We start from the raw sequence: 20,834 nt of genomic DNA, 5'->3' as shown, positions 1-20,834 counted from the left end.
TTACCTTTACTAAAAGGTCTGCAAGTCTTCTTTATCCTTAGTAAACTCCTTCTCGCCCCTCTCACCTATGATCCAGTTCCTCCCAAGGAATCTCCACCAATCAAAAGTTCATCTCCTTTAAATGCTTCTGAAATTTACAATGTGTTTGAGCAGGGCCCACCCTAGAATAGGCCAGAGTAGAATAATGCTCTTCAAAGTACCGTATTTTTCACCCTATAGGACGCACTTTTCCCCCTCCAAACATGAAGGGGAAATCTGGGTGCGTCCTATGGGGTGAATGCAGGCTTCAGGAAGACATCCGCAGCCTAGGCAGCCCTGCGGGAGTTCCTGAAGCAGAGCGCCCTGCGCGCCGGACAGACATCCGCAGCGTGGGGAGCCCTGCAGGAGTTCCCCGCAGGGCTCCCCACGCTGCGGATAGCAGCTGGCCGCCCGGCGGGCGGGGCGCCCTGAAGCAGAGCGCCCCTCGCGCTGGGCAGACATCGGCCAGCCCCACAAGCTCGGGGGACATCAGGGAGGCGCAGCGCCGCCATCCCGCTGTTCCTCGACATGGTTTGGTTTCCCCGACCTGCTTTTGGGGGGGAAATAAAGGGAAAATTTTTTCTTTTATTTCCCCCGCAAAATACTAGGTGCGTCCTATGGGACGGAGCGTCCTATGGGACGAAAAATACGGTAGCCATGGTTCAGGGTAAATTTTATAAATAAATAAAAGATCACAGCCTGAATTTCTCTACTATGGTCCAAATATTTCTGAAGGCTCTTTTCTACCCATTGTTTGATGTATTCATAGCCTGACCTACACTAAGTTAAAAGCAAAGTGGGTGTTTAAAGATACTAGAAAAACCTAATGGTCCTCTATGTTCCCAATCATTAAAAAATGAACGAAGTATGTGATTTGGCATGCTGTACATTAGAGTGAATGTGCATGGATTGACTTAAATATGCACTAAAAAAGAGAGATGCGCCTGCCCATCCTCACTCAAGATATTTTACTTTTTAAAAAGAGTGGGGCAGAAAATGCTAACGGAATTTCAGGTTGCATATAACATGTGGACATAGATTTCCCAGGGTCAAGTACCAGAAAATAAGATCGGCTCATGATAAACACAGAGGGTCAGTTAGAGTTAGGATTTGTTGGAGCACTTATAACACGAGTGGGGTCTGGGCCCCGGGAAAGGAGGATTAATAAACTATATATTTCATCAAATGCATATATTGCTTCACAACAATGCTCTCAACCCTGCCCTGACCTGAGGACTTTGACAGACATACATGGATAAAGCAGATTCGATTTCCAAAACACATACCCTCCAACTTTTCTCCAATGAAAATAGGGACATCCCATTCCATAATGATAATTTTACTATTTATGCCCCACACATCTTACTGGGTTGCCCCAGTCACTCTGGGCAGCTTCCAACATATATAATAACATAATAAAACATTAAACGTTTAAAAAACCCTTCCCTATATAAGATTGCTTTCAGACGGCTGGTGGAGGGGGATAACTCCATACCCTCCAACATTTATCCAGTGAAAATAGGGACATCCTAAGTAGGAAATTCCAGGATCAAATCAGAAATCGGGACAGTGTCTCTAAAATCAGGGACGTCCCTGGAAAATAGGGACACTTGGAGGGTGTGAAAACAGTGCCAAAATGTTTTATAGAAACAGTTCTCTAGATCAGGCTTTCCCAAACTTGGGTCTCCCACTGTTTTGGAACTACAATTCCCATCATCCCTGATCACTGTACCTGCTAGCTAAGGATGATGGGAGTTGTAGTCCAAAAACAGCTGGAGACCCAAGTTTGGGAAACACTGCTCTAGATCATCGCATCATCATCAGGTCATATTTTCCAACTCACCTGGAAGTGACAGTCAATTGTGTAGGAAGGTGGTGATGAGAAGATTTGATGTGATGATGACGTGGCTTGGGGGAGGTAATTCCACACATTATGGGTGGTAGGGATGCCATCTTCAGTGGAGAATATCACATCCAACTCAAATAATCTCCCTCTAGCAATAAAAGTGCAACCACAACCTGGCGGTGTCATAACCATAAGCAGAGCTAGGTTCTCAGATACGGGATGGAGGTATAATGATTATGCCTCAGCACTAAACTATATTCGCATGACAACAAACTCTCCAGACCCCCCTTCAAGCCAAAGGAAACTACTTACCTGTGAGCCTGTGGAATACCGTCCTGGTGTCCGTGACCCAGATGTTTTTCCTGAGCCAATGGAGCTCTCTGTACTTTTCCCGCTACAGCAATGCGTACGCAGGCATTTCCCATATTCTTTACGAACCTAAGCAATCAAATGGCAATATCCATGAGAAGGAAACCCCATTTTTCAGCTCCAAAAATTGATTTTGCATGCGCACATGAAGAGAAATGCATTAAAGTAGCCATTGCTTCTGTATATCTATGGCATCTGGCAATTTTACATTTTAACACACACTGAGGACCTGAGGGATTTGTTTTTGAGCTGTTCACCAACAACGTCAAACTAAAGTACTGAAATGCAAGATAAATGGGTAATTACATTTATGACTGAAAATCAGTATTACTTAAATTACATGTGAACTGGCACTTAGGTAATTTCTTTTGCTTTCTGGCATGGGTATATAAAAAAAGAAAAGTCTATATTACACATACAAAGAGAAAGGAAAACTTTTTTTTTCAATTTTCTTTTGCCTTCCTGTGAGAATATACGACCTATGCACCTGTGAGTATTTGCCATGGATGGCGTTTCATTTTGGGCCACCCCTTCTCCCAAGTTATATTTTCTCACAGAAATGAAGAATTGTAGACAACGCAGCTGATTAAGAGCCATTGGTATTGACAGGCTTATCAACATGTTTGGAATTGATAAGCAAAGTGAAAAAGTACGAAGAACAGCCATGAAATGAATGAATAATACTAAATGACTAAGAAAAAAGATTTGCCCCAGAGTGGCTGGGGAAACTCAGCCAGATGGGCGGGGTAAAAATTATTATTATTATTATTATTATTATTATTATTACCCCCACCAGCATTATTTTGTGCAATCAGCTACAGAGAAGTCTCATGCTTCATCATCACTATTCTTTTTCAAATATTCATATCCTGCCTCTCAAGTTACAAATTCTTCCAAACTGCCTAAATAAAAACATCGGCATTTAGTCATCGGAAACCTTCTCACAGCTGGTTGTAGACGGCCCTGTTTTACTCCCCCCTGGCAGGGGCAGACTTATTTTGTGTGAGGCCAAAATAAATATGGCGCCCCCCCCAAATGGAACTTCTCATTTATGGATCTTCTCAATTTTGTGAGCCCTGTGCGGGGAAACCACCTGCACCGACCTATATATGGCACTGCCTCTGGCTCCCATGACTGGAATATATGTATTATTGTGTATGTTTTATATAGTGAAGCTGTGGCAATTTACCCACTGACATAGGTTATCTTTCAAATTGCTAATTTATTTTGTCCACATTGTGATCCTACAATGTGGATGCTAGTTGAGCACTGGAAGGATCCTGCATCTTACTATAATCGAATTAAGTTTCTTTACACCCCAAGAATTCAACTGTAATAATGGCTACAAGCACAAGGAGCTGCTAAGAGGCACACAGCTGTAACAAGAATATATTGATAATGAGAGGAAGTTTGCCATAAAGTGTGCATTTCAGCAAGGCTTAGAAAGAATAACATAGCACAAAAATAGTAATCACTGCATGGGAGAATGCTCTAAGTCAGGGGTTGTCAACCTGGTCCCTACAGCCCACTAGTGGGTGTTTCAGGATTCCAGGTGGGCAGTAAGGAAATTTACCATCAAGAAAGATGCATTAGTGGGTGGTACATATAAAAAGGTTGACTACCAGCAAAGGTCCATATAGTTAAAGCCATGGTTTTCCCAGTAGTGATGTATGGAAGTGAGAGCCGGACCATAAAGAAGGCTGACTGCCGAAGAATGGATACTTTTGAATTCTGGTGCTGGAGGAGACTCTTGAGAGTCCCATGGACTGCAAGAAGATCCAACCTCTCCATTCTGAAGGAAATCAGCCCTGAGTGCTCGCTGGAAGGACAGATCGTGAAGCTGAGGCTCCAAGACTTTGGCCACCTCATGAGAAGAGAAGACTCCCTGGAAAAGACCCTGATGTTGGGAAAGATGGAGGGCACAAGGAGAAGGGGATGACAGAGGACAAGATGGTGGGACAGTCTTCACGAAGCTACCAGCATGAGTTTGACCAAGCTGCGGGAGGCAGTGGAAGACAGGAGGGCATGGCGTTCTCTGGTCGAGGGGGTCACAAAGAGTCGGACACGAGTAAACAACACCATCATCCAACCATTGGGCAGGGATGGCCTGTCCTGTTTTGCTGCCTGAGGCTTACCGGGGTTGCATGGCTGCAGGTTCTGGGTTAAGGCAAGGGATCGCAAGAGGTCCGCTTCCCCTTGCTTCTCTGGCAGCAGCAGTAGTAGCAGGCCATGGGAGAAGCCAGGAGAAGTGGCCGGAGTGGCAAGATCTCGCCGGAACCCATTGCTGCCCTTTGGGATTCAGCTGCCCAAGATGGCTGCCTCAGTCTGCCATTGGGAGTTGGAAACTTGGGATGATCTCTCGCAAATCATCCGGCAATCTATCTACTGATAAATCCCAATCTAGCTTCTACCCACCCCGGCCTACAAAAACCTCACAGTGTTGCTTTGAGGTATTGGACCCCCACTGCTGGTTGCGCCAAAGCTGAGAGAGCAGCTTACAAGAACTGTGCATTATTATCCTTTGCTTTTATCTCCTCGTTGCAGGTTAGGCTGAGGATAACTCTGAGGTGTTGCTGGTTGAAGGGTTGTTGAGAGAGAGCAAGAGAGAGAGAGACTGCAGAAAGGTTTTAGCAGCCCTGCATTGTTATATTTCAGGCTAGCGGTGGCTAAATTGTCCCCCTGGACACCCTTCCAGGTCAAATCAAGCACTCAATTGCACACAGAAGCCTCATGCTCCATTGACTTGAAAACCAACCGGTTGCCCTTTTAAAATGTTCAAAAGCTAAAAAAGGAAGCTTTTCCCTACAGGAAGTAAGACCCAAATTAGAGCAGGGACTCCTGCCTTTGATGCTAACTTTTCTTCAGTCCCCTCAGGTTCAGGTAAGCATCTGCATGTCAGGGATAGATGGCAATATTTTATAGCAGGGCCCTGCTTTCTTGTTTCTTTAATTCAGCAGGATTGGGGATATTTTTCTTTCAATAAACTTTAAAGCATGCATCATAAGAAATGCCCATGGAGCATATAATAAATTTAATATGAAATTTACTTCTTTCCAAAAGTAACAGTGCAGAAATATTTTTAAAAAGGGGGTGGAGGACCTCTCTTAAGAACAAAATCAGTGAGGACCCTGTTCTCAAGTTTCCAGTCACTATGCTTCTTGATTTGCTGTGCTCCAGTGAAAACCCGTGGAAAAATACCATGAGGTAACATGGGCTTTTTTCTGTTCAGGAGACACAGGAGAAATGTTTAATGGAAAGGAAAACATGCGTGAATGTCAGCCAACCAAGGAAGATTAAGGCCAGCTTAACGCCACATCCACCAATATTCTGAAAAACTCTACAGCAACATGTGCGTGAGGCACGAAAACCAGAACTCTCTTTTGTAGGGGCATAAATGTTCTGAGAAATGGGAGGAAAGGTTTCAGCACAGCACTGTAATAAACCAATTATAACCATCAAGAGGAAAATGGGATGATTATCGCTACTTCTCTGTAATTTTGTTTAGCCCAAAGAGCACGCTTGGTGTTCGCATGGATTACTAGGAGCTATTATTATCAGCAGGATTTGTAATGTGCTATCCTATGACACATTTTTAAAATGTGGAGAAATATAGAAGAGGAGTTAGCAGGAAGTAGGTGCAGGGCTGGGAAAAGGGATAAGAATGAGTTCATGAGTGTAAGGCATCAAGTGGAGTTCCCAGATTATTCCTATGGTTCAACAATTTCATACATTACTTGGGAGGAAATTTGCAAAGGGAGTATCATAGAATTGTGCAGCTGGTAGGGACCACGAGGGTCATCTAGGCCAACCCCCTGCAATGTAGGAATATTTTGCCCAACGTGGAATTAGAACCCACAACCCTAAGATTAAGACTCTCATGCTCTACCAACTGAGCTATCCCAGACAAAGAACTAATGGAGAGCATTAAGAAGAGTAAGTGAGACTTGCGAAAACAATGTTGTACCCATGTTCTTTTCCACTCCCCTTCCTTCCAGCTTTATGCGCCCAACAGTCAGCCGGTGTTCTGCATCCACTGTTCATGCTCAGCTCTCAATGAGCTGGGGGTTTGTTTTGGTACTTCTGCAAAGCTTGGCCTCCCCTAAGCCTGCTCATTCCTCCTGCCTGCATGAGAATGGTGTCGTTGTGGCGACATTAAGTACCATCACTTGGAGAATTAGTTTGCTGTAAGTATGTAGGCTTAGCTGAGACAGTATAGGTTGCATTTCAAGATGACATTTCAGAAAGTACCATATAGATGTAAATTGATGTACTGAAGTCCTTTGCATATTATCAGCCAAATCAAAGAGAACCTGTGCATTTTGCTGCCTGGAAAGGAGTATAAAATATATCTCCTCTCACCCCCCACAATGCTACAGTCAATAATTTGAAAAGTCTTGTTGTAATAGACACCGATTCCTACTTTTTAGAGTTGGCTCCTGGTTTTTCTTAAGAGTTAAGCCAACAAACCAGCAAGTAGGTTCCCTTTGGCTGGCCCCATTTCTTTCTCTAATCGTGCTCCTGTTTCCCCCACCGGCTCCACATAGTTTGGCAGCTGGAGAAGGGGGACCTGGCCGCTCAAGTCAAGAGGAGGCGTTGTGGGGCCTAGAGAGTCGGGGGACAGAACTAAAACAACCACAATGCTCAGTTGCTGTCTGCATTTACAAGTCTCTCACCACTGCTTAATGCCATCTATATATGATACCCTGGCAACTATAGACCAATGCAACCCAGAAAATAATGGTATTACATTTTTTTTTGGGGGGGGGGGGGAAGAAATATATGCAGAACAGATACCTCAGAAAGTTTGCTAAGCCGCATAAGATATGCATTATATGATCAAAAAACTGAGCACACAGAAGAACTTCTAGAAAATATTTGCCCATTTCAATAATGAGGAACATAAACTCAATTTTCTTATTATCTTAAGAGTCTAAGAGATTATATCATATACAGACTTTCCCCTTTCTTTATTCCACATGTGGAAATGAACAGGGGGGGGGTGTGTGCTAATACCCTATCCAGCTTGTAAACTTCCCAGGTGTTTATTGTTTTTAAATATATATTTTTTATCCTGAGCATTGGTTAAGGAGCTGAGGGGCTGTATATTTTATTCTCCTGGTTCACAACAAACCTGTAAAGAGGCGGCTAAGCTATGCCACACAGTGATCTTCATGACCAAAGAGGGATTTGAAATGAGGTCGCCACTGTCCTAGTCTGACACACTTTACATTCCTGCACACTGCCTTTCATGTGGTCGACTACTGTTGGAAACAGAATGTTAGAATGGATGGGGAGTGGTTTATAGCCTGTCTTTTTCCCTGCCAAGGAAACAAAGGTGACATACATGTCGTCTCCCATCCTGGCACTGACAACACACAGACCTGCTTAGCTTCAGCAAGGTAGTGAACTCATGTGTAGGGTCTGCAACGAATGAATTCATCTAGCACCTTTAGATAACACCCCTTGAAAAATGGTGGATTGCTACCATATCAGTGTCGCTGAAAACAGGCCAGGTTAACTGGAGTTCCAAAACCTAGGGAAAAAAAATCAGGGGGCATACCGTATTTTTCGCTCTATAGGACGCACTCCCCCCACCTCAAAAATGAAGGGGAAATGTGTGTGCGTCCTATGGAGCAAAGACGCCATAGCCCCGCGACCCTCTCCCGGCTGGAGAGGTGACGCGCAGCTATGGCAGGAGCCTCCCCGCTGCGCCTTTCCGCTGCTCCCTGACCTGCTCTTTGGGGCTGGTGGTGGGCTTCCCCCGCCAGCCCCAAAGAGCAGGTCGAAAGGAACCTGAAGGCTGGAGAGCGAGAGGGGTCGGTGCGCACTGACCCCTCTCACTCTCCAGGCTTCCAAGGTAGCCGGCTGAACGCACCTTAAACGGCACCTTGTTTTAGAGCGGGAAAACAAGAGGGGGAAAATTCTCCCCCTCTCTGCGCAGCGCCTCCTGCCGCTTCGCTGAAGGGGCACTGGGCAGAGAGGGGGAGATTTTTTTTTTCTTGTTCTCCCCCCTCTAAAACAAGGTGCGTCCTATTGTCCGGTGCGTCCTATGGTGCGAAAAATACGGTAAATTTGCAGGGTATCCCTAACTTCCATATATACCTTATATCAGGGGTTGCCTGGGGCTGACAGAGGTTGTAGGCCAACATCTGGAGAGCATCACATTGGCTGTCCCTGGCTCATATCAACACTCTGTATCCAGCAGTAAAAGGTAAAGGACCCCTGGATGGCAAAGTCCAGTCAAAGACTACTATGGAGTTGTGGCGCTCATCTCACTTTCAGGCCAAGGGAGCCAGCATTTGTCCACAGACAGCTTTCCAGGTCATGTGGCCAGCATGACTAAACTGCTTCTGGCGTGATGGAAGTCAGAGCGCATGGAAACACTGTTTACCTTCCTGCTGCAGTGGTACCTATTTATCTACTTGCACTTTGACGTACTTTCGAACTGCTAGGTTGGCAGGAGCTGGGACAGAGCAACAGGAGCTCACCCCGTCGCGGGGATTCGAACCGCGGACCTTCTGATCTGCAAGCCCAAGAGGCTCAGTGAAACAACAGCGCCTCCCAGCACTACCCTCTTGCTTTTGCTGCTGGTTCAGACACATTTGGCCTCACCTCTAATGTGAACTGGCCCAAACCACGGCAACACAAAATGCAAGGCACGGTCAGCCAACATTTGCTGTGGTTGCTAGGCAATGAAATAGCCCCATCACTTCTCTTCACCGTAGAATAATTGTCCTTACCTTTTTCTGGAGGACACAATGGAAAATGAATATAAACATTCCCTGCAGAGAATTGAAAATGGTGAAGAGGTATGCCATGATGACGGTGCTTTCATTAATATACATAAGTCCAAAGGCCCAGGTCAGTCCTAATAGGCAGAGCAGAGCTATTGCACCTATAACCCACGACCTGTGGAGAGAGAGAGAAAGAAAAGAGAAAGACAGAAAGGAAAAGTGTCTTTGATTCATAGAGAAAACAGCACGATGCACAGAATAAGCATTTCATGCTATTCCTTGCGGAGAAGGAAAACATTGCACACATATTTGCGAATGCGCTTTTTAAATTCAATGCACTTTATTATTATAACTTTTTTTGGGGGGAATACACAGATGAAAATGTCATGAGCATGAAAAGGCTTCTTTTAACACACATTTTCGGGCAGCAGCAAATGTTTGTAGCAAATGTTCTGGGGCAGCAGCCGTGTAAATGTAATGAAATATGCAGATGCTACATGGTAAGAGGAAAATGCAAAATATTTTGAATTGGCCTCCGTTCCTTCCATGCCTGTTGGCTCAGCTCACAATCTTACAAAATCTCCCATGAAAGCCCTATGGAGAAGAATGGGAGCAAACCAAGAGCACATTGGCACTCTTGCATAGCTTCCCTTCCACTCAAACTGCCCCCAGGATTATGCTGTAGGCTATTTGTTGCACATTATCTGCAGTTTGCTTGATTTCTCAGTCCTTTGTAAGTGATCTTAATGTGGGGTATCCAAGTAAAGTTTACTTAGAGTAGAGCTATTGATATCAATGGCCCTAACTCAGCCATGTTCATTTATTTGAATGGATCTACTTTGAGTATAACTTAGCTGAATGCCACCCATTGCCTTTACCTTCCCCCTTCCCAAAAGTTATGGGGAGCATTGGGGCAGCAGCAGTAGAACAAGTGTTTTTCAAGGGCCCTCACATTTGAAGGCACCCCAAACCCGTTTCTTGTAGCAGTTTCAAAATCTTACGTTTGCTCCCCGTCAGGGCAAGGAGTAGTTTTAAATTCTGCCTGGCTAAGCTAGAGAAATCTCAGGAATGTTTCTATAGTACTGGAGGATGAAGAATATGCATGATCCCAAAGAGGGGGGGGGGCGAGAAAATATTACACACAAGTCATGTGGTTATGCCTAAGAAAAAATTGAAATTAATGAGGAATAAACTAGATGTTAGACACAGATGCATTTAAGATTACCTTAATCCCTTCTTTTGAAATTTTGAAATCAAATCAGCCAATCAATGCCAGAGAAAATGGTGATGATATTGAGAACAATCACCAGAGAAAGCGGTGATTGTTCTGGGATTGGGAGAGGGAAAAATGGCAGGCTGACAAAGGGTTAAGCAGTCTTCTTTCGCTGCCAATTCCTTTTCTGGCCATTTCTCTGCTTGTCCCTCCAGAAGTTAAGTAGCTACTTCTGGTTTTAAAATGGACATTGAGTGGGGTGACGTTATATGGATCTGCATGTAATGTCTATTTTGGCCGGTGCGCAGAAAAGGACCCCTAAAGCTTCTTGAGTACACATTAGGTAATCCCAATAAGCATGCAAAGTGTTTCTCCCCATAGAAGCAGTCATGGGGGCTTCCAGGGGGTGGATTCTAAGACGAGATTAAGATGATCTTAATAGCAGCTAACAACAAATCATGCCAGATCAGTCTAAATATCTGGCTCGGTTGGCGGGGGATTTCGCTGAACTTAATACGTTTTGAAGCAAAGTTTTTGATCTTTTCCCACATGATAGTCTCCTAAGGAACCTTCAGAACTGCAGACAAGATGTGATTACGATAAATTAAGTACTCACATGTGGAAAAAATTTGCACTAATTGAGGAACAATTAATGGATCAACAACAGATTAGATAGCGGTCTTATGTGGTTTTATATACAACCATCAGAAGACGGTGCTGTTCAGAATCTGCAGTGCAGTTGGAAAAGTTTCAAAGGAAACCAGCTGGACTGACTGCAAAACTATTCAAAGCGTTTTGTAGAGTATAAGACAAAATGAGAGAAAGAGGAAGAATCTGGTACAAGGACCTGCACCAACAGAATGGTAATTAAAAACTAGAGTTAAAATTATTATGTGGGTTGAAAATTATTATTATTCTGAGACATATGATCAAAATAGAAAGAGGTCATTAGAAATGAGACATTCAAGGAATACTTTTCCTGGAATACTAATGGGAAATAAAGGAGCTTAATGGCTGGAAAAAAATGGAAGTATACCTTTGGGTTATTTTAAATATTCTGGTGCCTTCTTTGTTTTCAATGGGTCAAAAGCCCCCACCCCAACCTCCAAACTTGAGGGGTTATTAGGATGGCGATTGTGTGGGACTGACTGCAGTGAATCTCCTTATAGGAAGACAAATTCCCTGTTCAGACAGTGTGGCAATGCGTGTGTTTCATGCCTGCTGGCCTGGTCTCAATCTCCTATTAGATGTGATGTCTGCAAAGTGGTCTAAAAGCAGGATCTGTACACCTGATCCATATTCTGGGAGGAAATGGAGCTATGTTGGTAGCCCACTGAGCAGACCACTTGCAGAAAATAGTGTAAGAGAGCCATGAAGGGGAAGACCCAATGGGGACAATTCCAAGCCCTCTCTACTGTATGGACACCTGGCACAAGGCTTAGTTGCCTCTTGAGCCCCTGCTTCTTGGGCTGTGTTCTTCCTGCTGTAGTAAGCTTGGCTTATTCGCTCAAGTCAACTTTACTAGATTGCATAGTAGATCACACTTTTCTGTGGTATACTGGAATGCATATGTTGCGCTAGATATGGATGGTCTACAGATGGTCCTGTTTTTCAGTGTGTGCCTGTGTGTCTGTGCCCATGTGCGTACACACACACACTGGAGAAAGAGCAATAAGAATTAGATGTGATGACCTTTTGGTCATCGTTGGTTCTACGATTAATCAATGACTGATACAGTTGTCAAGCGGGGGATAAGCTGGCTGCTGGCATTTCAATTGATTCTGATATATTAGAAAGCTGAAATTAATTTTATAGGATAAAGGCAGATGCTACACACAATGAATGAAAAAGAGAAAAAGAAAAAGGAATGAAGAAGTATAAGAACAGCCTGCTAGGCATTTTCATTGTAGATAACAATTTAGGAGGGGGTTATGGGTAACAAACAACACAAGTTAACAATATGTTGCTGTGAAACTACAGGCTAATGTCACTGAGGAGTATAACATACTACTAGGATATTAGGACCGCTTTGATCAACACCGACACTGGGAAGAATTGTTCCATCAGCTTGCCAAATGGCCCGACCTGCAAATATCCTCCCCCCTGTGCAGTTCTGGGGGTTCTCTTGACCCTCCAGACTGGTTTGGTGGAGAATGGTGGTGGTGGTGGAGTTCCACTGGACTAGTGGGTTTCTGCTAGTGCACTGAGCGAGTTGAATCCAACCCACTACCTCATTTGGAATACTGCAGAGAGGGCTATGGTGACAGATTGGAAGAAAAATTCAGAACTGATCTATGATTACACTAAAAATCCAGATTAATGATACAAAGGACTGGATCACGTTTAACTAAGGAAAAGAAAAAAGGATCCGCTGGTTCATAATATCAATCATAACTGGAACATTCCTTTAATTACTCTGCTATGATGCAGACATTAGACTACAACTAGAAGCTGTAGCGAACTGGTACAAATCTCAATTCTTCAATAAATTCAGTAAGTGGTCTTATGGAAGCTACTTTCCCTAAGCCTCGACTCTGCATCTAACATACAGGGACAATCCTTTCGTAACGATTGTTAGGATGATGTCTATGAAGCACTTTATACTGTACTACATAATTGCTAAACTGTCAGGGGCCCCTTTACCTTTACCTTTAATAACGCAATGCCTATTGCTTCTTAAACTACTGGGTTAATATGTCTTAGCAACCCTCGCTTTTACTGAGTTGAAATGTTAAACACATTGTTTCTTGAAATGATCTGCTTCCTGATTATTTATTTATCTATTTATTCATGAGCTTACATGTATTCTGAAGGGGGGGGTTGTTTATTTAGGCAGTTTAAAAGGAAATCAATATAATTCATGTAGCAAACCAGGACAGCCATGCTGTATAATTTCTTCGCAATATTGCAAATATGTACATTGTTTTGAAGTTTCATGTACACATTAGTAATGCTCAACCCCCCCCAAAGATAGTCAACGGATAAAATATTACCCCAGAGTGGCATATTTAATGGGTTTGTTTTTATTTTGATCTGTTGTTATTGTTGTTACAGCAGCCGCAATCCAACAAAGCGACTTTAGCATGCCTGCCAGATTGGATCACTACCTGCTTTTCATTCAGTTTCACCTCAGTATTCTCTGACCTTAAAAGAATCACAAAACCATTTTCCTTTCAGCATCCTTTGAATTTTAAGAGGTTTTTTTTTAGTGTAAAGAAAAGCAGTGAGAGCTGCTGTATGTAGTGAGCACAATGCCCGGTTTCTGGGTGTGGATTTGCAGCATATGAAGTACTCACGGCCCAATATTTTTTTATTAAACTGTGTAAATATTGTGCTTTGTTACGACTCTTCAGTTTGGAGGAGCTGTAAATGTGTGTATACAGACCTCAGGGCTACGCTAGTTTTTGTAGGCTTGCCACATTTCAAAAAGAGTTTTTGAGCTATTTTTTAAAATGAAAATCACCAAAATCTATACTACCGACATGGGCTGTGATATTTTCTTAGACATTTCCATGATTTCCACCCTGCTTAAGGGGGCTAAACACTGGCCACGTTCAGAAAATTCCAGACATATGGCAACCCTATCATTGGTGCAACATTAGTTCTATATGTAATTGCATGTTTATTACCAGGATATAATTAAGCTGAAACGAAGCTCCTGGCCGGGAGGTTCAGGAAGGTCCACCCTGAGCTGCAAATTATGATGACGAAAGCATAGAGGCTACTTCTGAATGCAGTATTCCGGCTACATCCGAGAAATTCCGGACGTATGGCAACCCTAGTTTTTGCATTAACTGAAATGTTGGTTAGAGCTCGCTGGAGCCATAAAATGTTCAGGTGAAATTGAACCTGCCACTGAAGCAAATTGGAAAGCACTAGAGCATACACATTGGAGTTTCCTTAAAGACATGCGGTACTTGAAACTGTTCACACCAGCACTGGGTTTTTTTTTAAAACATCAACACCTGAACTACAAAAAACCAACAATGCGGAAGAAGAAGCTTTATGCGGTGGAAGCAAATGGGGAAATGGTCGCTGTTTGTAGACCAGATGCTAGATTATGGTCAAAAAAAGTATTCTATAAATATAGAGTCTCCAGTCTAAAGATGTTTGCACGGGGTTCTCCTGCATTTAACTTTCCCACACAATACAATACTGAGGGCAGCTCTTTATGCACAATGGCATACTTGTGGAGTTTGGCTTTACCACAGTCTCCAGGAATGTAGAGACTGGGATGGAAGTCATCAAGAACCAATCAAAAATAATATTTTACCTTCATTCTATAGAGCCTTTTCATAACCTAGGTATGCCACGCACACACACAAAGCCACGACTTCATGTAGAAATTAAAGCTTGGGTTTGTATCATGGAACTATACAATGAGTTAATCGCTGTCGGTTTAACTCTGAACAAAAATATTTGGGTTCATGCAGAAATTGTACAAATTGTTTTGTTTTGTTTTTTGCTGTCAAAAAGAGACTTGCAAGAAAGTGAAGCCAGCCTAAAATAAATTGTATTCCCCACTCTTGTAAAAGATCGAAAGAATGACAGAGATGAGAATGAGACAAAAGAAATGAACACAAAGGACTCTTCACCAGAAGAACAAACTGAAAGTCCACTGCAAAATAGAGGCACTTGCATTAGTTGTGCTACTGATTCAGTGTTTTTTTCTTGCAGGATATCTGGTGCATTATTATCCAAGGCCCATAACTGATGCTTTGTTGTTTCCGTTAACTTTAAACAATTCTGTACAGACTTGTGTTATTCAAAGGGCTATTTTTGAAGACAGAAGCAAAATATTCAAACATTGCCATGCAGTCATTGACTGAATGGAACCGAAAACTAAAGAAGAATTTTCTATGTATTGTCCAGAATTGCCAATTCAGGACAGATATTGGGTGAAATAAATAATGTTAGCATTCCTTTGAACATTTACCCCTCAATTGCATTTAACCATTCAAAGGTAAAATGATCACGTCAAGGACTTGCAGAGATGTGCATTATGACCCAGCAGGGAGCAGTGCGGGGGTATCCAAAGTCTGTACTACAGCAGATCACAAGAAAGTCCAGGTGACAGCCAATCAAGGAACACGAAGCACAGAAACTGTAGGCCTTACGGTTTTCCTGCACAGTTTGCTCTTCTGCCTCCCTCAAATGTGAATGACAGAAGCTGTAATGACTTTTAAAGTACTGATCTGACAGCCAGTTCATGGGACCACACTGATAAATGGAATTTATCAGTCATTCAGGTCATTCTTACTTGATGAAGGGTCTGTTATCCTCAAAGCTGAAGAATGCATAGACATAAAGACAAGAACGTCAACATTAGAATATAATGACAAAAAGATACCATGTAGGTAAGCAATCAGACAAGCTGATCCCCAGCTAACAAGATCTACACTTGGGCCTGGTTTTCAATGAGGTGGTAAACCAATTAGGGGGTGCATGTGGAGGTTCACAATTGAATGGTCAAAGATACAAAAATAAACATTAAAAAATCCATCCATGTAGAAAACGAACACTTAACCTGGCTCTCTCCCTGATGTGCAAAAAGATTTATGTGCATAGAAAACCTTCGCAAGGAAGCGTTCCATCTGAGGTTGGGTAGAGAGGCCAGAAACAGGTTTACCATCTCAGTGAGAAGTAGTCCTGTATGGGACACCTTAGACGCCTGAAAGACCAGAGACAGTGATCTTCTTTGTGGGCAGAGCCACCCTTAAGTTCTTCAGCTGCTTGACCATAGTCTCGCTTGGCTTACAAAACTGATATTAAGATCTGCTGCCTTTGAATAACATTACTATTCAGGTTTGAATAAAGACAATACAGCAGGCCTTTGTGTATGATGACAAGCTTCCCTGCACCTTAGGCATTATTTACCCAGTATATAAGGATACATTCCTTAATGTTTTATTGTCAGTTTTTGGCAATAACAATTTCCTCCTTACACGAGTCAGACTCCATTATCTTTTATAGGTAATGGCGTTAGAATCTTCTCAAGCCCTCTACTGCTCTCTGCTGACAGTTGGCCTATTTAAATGCCATTTAAAAATATGTATATATTTGGTTGCCTACCAAACTGAAGGAGCAGCTAAACATGCAGATGAAAAATAGCCTCCATTGTCTCTCATTAAAAATACATTTCTGCAGTTCTTGGTTACAAGCAATCTCCCTCTATCCCCTGGCAGATGTATTTTCTGTTGTGACGAATCGCTGATTTTCATGTGGAGAAATTCACAGTCACTCCAGAAAAGAAGACATAAGAATAGTGTAGCAACTCTCAAATTCTTATTTTTAAAGATAACATGAATGTTCTACTTATGCCTCGTGGCATCTAGATCCTAGTGGGATAATACTATAACTCAAAACCATAGTTTTCTTCACATATCTTTACCCAGGAACCTGCAAACCACATTACAGGTAACTGCGGACAATTCTAAAGACTGACTTGCTTGGCCTTTGCATTCTGCTGAACTGGTCAGAAGGCTTTATTTATTCATTCAAATATTTATATCCTGTCCTTCAAATGCATTCACACGGCTGAAGAGTGAATCACAGCAAACTTACAACGCCACAGTCCATAATAAAACAGCAATATGAAAACCAAACACTATAAAAACAGGAAAAAGTCACTGTGGGTTTTTAAAAAAATCCTCTGAACAGGGATAAACTCATGTAATTTCATTTGGCTAATTTTCCCTAGCAACTGAAAGGCAGTGGAGGTTAGGGGAGTGAGACAGCAAGAGAGAGAAAGTCCATTGTTCAGCAGCACTTTCTTTGAACATTCTCTTAACTTATCCCAACTGACTGCTAGAAAGACATCTAGCACCTAGGATGCTCTTCTGTCAGGAATGGCCAACTTGGGCATGTATGCAGGGGCTGATAAAATAAAACCAATTAAAAAAGGCTCTCTCCTCAGCTTCGAAGACACCATCCCTCTAGCCTGGCAAACGAGTCTCTCTCTTATTCCCCCGTGAGGGCCAATGAAAACACAATCTATCTGGGAGAGGCATAAGCCTTCTAGGGCTTATGCAACTGATCAGACCAAGGGTAGTCAAGGTGGCAGACTCAACTGTTGTAGAGTACAACACCCATCAGACATTGTCAGCACAGCCAAAGGTCAGGAATTATGGAAGCTGAAGAGAACCATGTTGGCTACCCCTGAACTAGATTGACATTTTATGGAAAGATACAGATAGTGAGGTGCACCTTACTGTACCTAAGTCAAGGGAGGGGAAGGCTATTCTGTTATAGCAGAGTCGGGGAACCTGCGTCCCTCTCTTTATGTCAGAGGACTAAAAGTCCCATTAATCCTGACCATGGCTATGGTGACTGAGGCTGATGGGAGATGGAGTCCAAATATTGGGGGGGGGGGCACGCACAGACTCCTCACCCGTTCTATAGAATCTGTCTTGCTGAATATTGAAGCTCAAGGGCATTGAAATGACTTGCCCAGACAAGTGTGATGCTACTGGTCTAAGAGGTCCTCAATGCATCTGTTTGCCCCATATCCATGAGGAGCAATTACAAGTGCATATTCAAATGGGATGTCCCAAAAAAGACCTGCTCCAGAGGGTACAATTAACGCCAAAGGGTGGAAATTGCAGGTTTTGGCTAAACACTTGGAGAAGCGTCTTATTGGTCAGGGCTGTTTAGTAGTTGTGCAGACTGCCTTGAGTAGGTGGTGCTCTCCTTTGGAGGAAGTATTTAAGCAAAGGTTGGGCAGCCATGTCAGGAAGGCTGAAGTTGCAGGTCCTGCATTCCAGACCCTGAACAGGAAGTTGGACTAGGTGACCTCCCAAGTAAATTTACATCAATAAAATTGAGATTATTTGTCACTGTATGAGAGATCTGTAGCAGTAATGAGGATGTAGTGGTATCCCAATCGTTTCATCTGCAGTTTTCAGTACTTTTTTTTTTAGGGGGGCATATTGTTGTTTTCTAATATATTCTAACCTTATATTGGTACAATACAGATTTCCACCCAGGGAGGACTTCCTGGCAGAATACTAAATACATTATTCCTGAAAGCAATTCCCATGCTTAATGGCTTCATAGCAAGACCTTGAGTATTTAATACATTTCAGGGCACATCACAAATCAATAACCATTGATCAGGTGTGAGCTTGGCTTTTTATATACACGTGGAACAATTCTGACAAAAGAAAATTAGGGTTTAGCACTGCAATTCAACATGAACATAACCCTCATAAAACAGGAGCTACACAAATCGAAGAATAACCTACAAAAGGCGGAGAATGAAGTCGCATAGAACAGAATCAATCAGACAATCATGCTCAAGTCTACTCAGACAGGACAAAACAGAATTTGCATATAGGCTTAGCTCCCACACCCACAGTTTGTTGTTTTTAAAAAACAACCGGGAGTTGGGGGAACAATATAAACGGAGAAGAAAACACACACACACACACACACACACACACACACACAGAGAGAGAGAGAGAGAGAGAGAGGTTTGGCTTCTACCAGCCAAACGATAAATATGATGGTGTAAGTAGGGATTCCCCGCTGACATCTTTTGCAATTAAAGTTAGCAAAGTGAGCAGGTGTCTCCCAAAATTTCCTTGATGCACTGGGCACCATTTTCAAGGTTCTGTTTCACATGAAACTTGAGACATAAATGAGGCATTATGGTGCCAAAGCTCATGTGTTTAAGGACAAAAAAGTCAAGGGACAGACAGTTATCGCTGCCAGTTTGGAATTAAACTACAAAGCTATTGATTTCTACCTTTTGTGCGTAACTGCAGAATGCAGATCCAGTTACATGAAAAGGTTCACTTATTTACATCCACTCTACAGTTGTGTATGAATCTTTCAGGGGTTAAAAGCAGAGGCAGAATCTGCCCCCCCCCATTAAGCAGAACTATCAGCATATGGAAGGGGAACTGTATGGCAGTCAGTCAGAGGGCTCTGGCAATGATGGGAAATGGAACTCTGAATGTCTTTCCCCACTGGGTGTAATGGGACATGCAGCTTCCCCAAGATGGAAAAGATGCTGAGAGCATAATTTCTTCCTGGAGGAGATGCCCACTGTGTCTTTCCCATTATTGCTGAGGTCTCCTCACTAGCTGCCCACTCTCCCAAGGTGCAAGTTTCTTTTTCTTGGGGGAGGGAGAGGTGGTAGTATAGTGGTACCTCTGGTTACGTACTTAATTCATTCCGGAGGTCCATTCTTAACCTGAAGCTGTTCTTAACCTGAAGCACCACTTTAGCTAATGGGGCCTCCTGCTGCCGCCGCACCACACGATTTCTGTTCTCATCCTGAAGCAAAGTTCTTAACCCGAGGTACTATTTCTGGGTTAGCGTAGTCTGTAACCCGAGGTACCATTGTAGACTCAAAAGGGCATTTCGCCTTTCAGACCTTAAAACAGAATGCTCAAAAGCATCCCTGCAAAGGGCTCTAATGTTCAGCTTCAATGCTTGAGGGCCACAAATGATTTTGGGGGCAAACCCTGGTACCCATTCATTGACTGACTGATTCATAGCCTGCCCTTCCTCCCAAAGGAGGCAATAAAAACACTCTTTAATTCCAATACAGATGCAGACTGGGAAAGAGCTCAACTTTAAAGGTTTGTGCTCTTCCACTGCATGTCTTGCATACTGTTGTAAAACTATCTTACGGGTTCCCACAGCAAGAGCATCATGTTTTGGAAGCCCAGCGTCCCAAGATTCAGAGACCCAGAACAGAGGGCTCCCAGGGCTCCAGAAGACCATACAATGGGACGCAGGATGTGGAACTGGGCAACTGAGGGGTGGTGCCTGGCAGATCAGTTGGTGGAGCCTGGTATGGCAGTGACATAGCCCAGTGATGCTTGGTTAGGAGACGAGGTTAGGGCTAGTCATTTTATGTGCCTGATAGATACAAGCGAAAACTCTAATCAAGCCAAGCAGAAAATAGCCAGCCCCCTTGACTCTTGTACTTCACCCTGAGTGTGCCGCTGCTTTCTCCTGGGGTGGGAAGAGCCGCTCTTTAGCATTTGATCAATGCAAACCGCATTTGGGGTTTTCCCCCAGACTCTGATCTCTTGCTGGGTTTTCCCTGGGAAAGGAGCGGGGAAGGGGAAAACCGCTTGGACCCGGGCTTTCTGTGCACGGTATAAGCAAAAGCATGGAGGAGCCTTGAGATGAAGAAGACGACAGCAATCCTGTGCACATTTATTTAGGAGAGTGCCCTACTGAACACAAGGCCTTAGGTCTGAACAAACATGCAAAGGGGTGCCTAACTTTATGTCACACCTCTAAAATACAGAAACTGTATTTTCTGCTTCGGTTTCTTTCTTGAATGCTCCGTATAGCCAATATTTTAGCTAGAGAAAAGGAAATTGAAGGGGGAGGGATGGGAAGCTGTAGAAAGAGAACAAATGTTTACCATTTCTACTGAGGACAGAATGAGCCACAATTTAACCCTAATACAACCCATGGACTTATATAGGATAAGTGAGATTTACTCCCAAGGAAACCTGCATGGGATTATGAACTTTCTCTGAATTGCTTATGTTCTGAGCTGATCAGGACTTTGCAACGGAGTTTAAATCATTCATTACAAGGCATTTATTTCGGGGGGGGGGACGACTAGACATGGGGGGGGGCTGTGAGAACTGTTCATCAACAAAATGAAGTTTTCTTCAAGGTGACG

General features: G+C 43.2%; 1 protein-coding gene across 13 annotated transcripts in view; it reads right to left on the bottom strand.

Annotated features, from left to right (window-relative positions):
* ADGRL3 (adhesion G protein-coupled receptor L3) overlaps positions 1-20,834 on the bottom strand; it is a 548,617-nt gene that overhangs the window by 75,983 nt on the left and 451,800 nt on the right. For 10 of the 13 annotated variants that reach the window (XM_081893739.1, XM_081893730.1, XM_081893741.1 and 7 more), the window contains exons 21-23: positions 15,441-15,467; positions 8,974-9,142; positions 2,177-2,302 (exon numbers count right to left, since the gene is read on the bottom strand). In XM_081893739.1, coding sequence (XP_081749865.1) covers positions 2,177-2,302; positions 8,974-9,142; positions 15,441-15,467 — 322 coding nt within the window. The remainder of the gene's footprint in view (positions 1-2,176; positions 2,303-8,973; positions 9,143-15,440; positions 15,468-20,834) is intronic. The other 3 variants (XM_081893736.1, XM_081893737.1, XM_081893731.1) reach the window with 1 other exon arrangement.

Source organism: Podarcis melisellensis, assembly GCF_964234715.1.
Source record: "Podarcis melisellensis genome assembly, chromosome: 17".
Lineage (NCBI taxonomy): Eukaryota > Metazoa > Chordata > Lepidosauria > Squamata > Lacertidae > Podarcis > Podarcis melisellensis.
The sequence above is the reverse complement of the archived record's forward strand: the minus strand, read 5'-3'. Positions and strand labels throughout refer to the sequence as shown.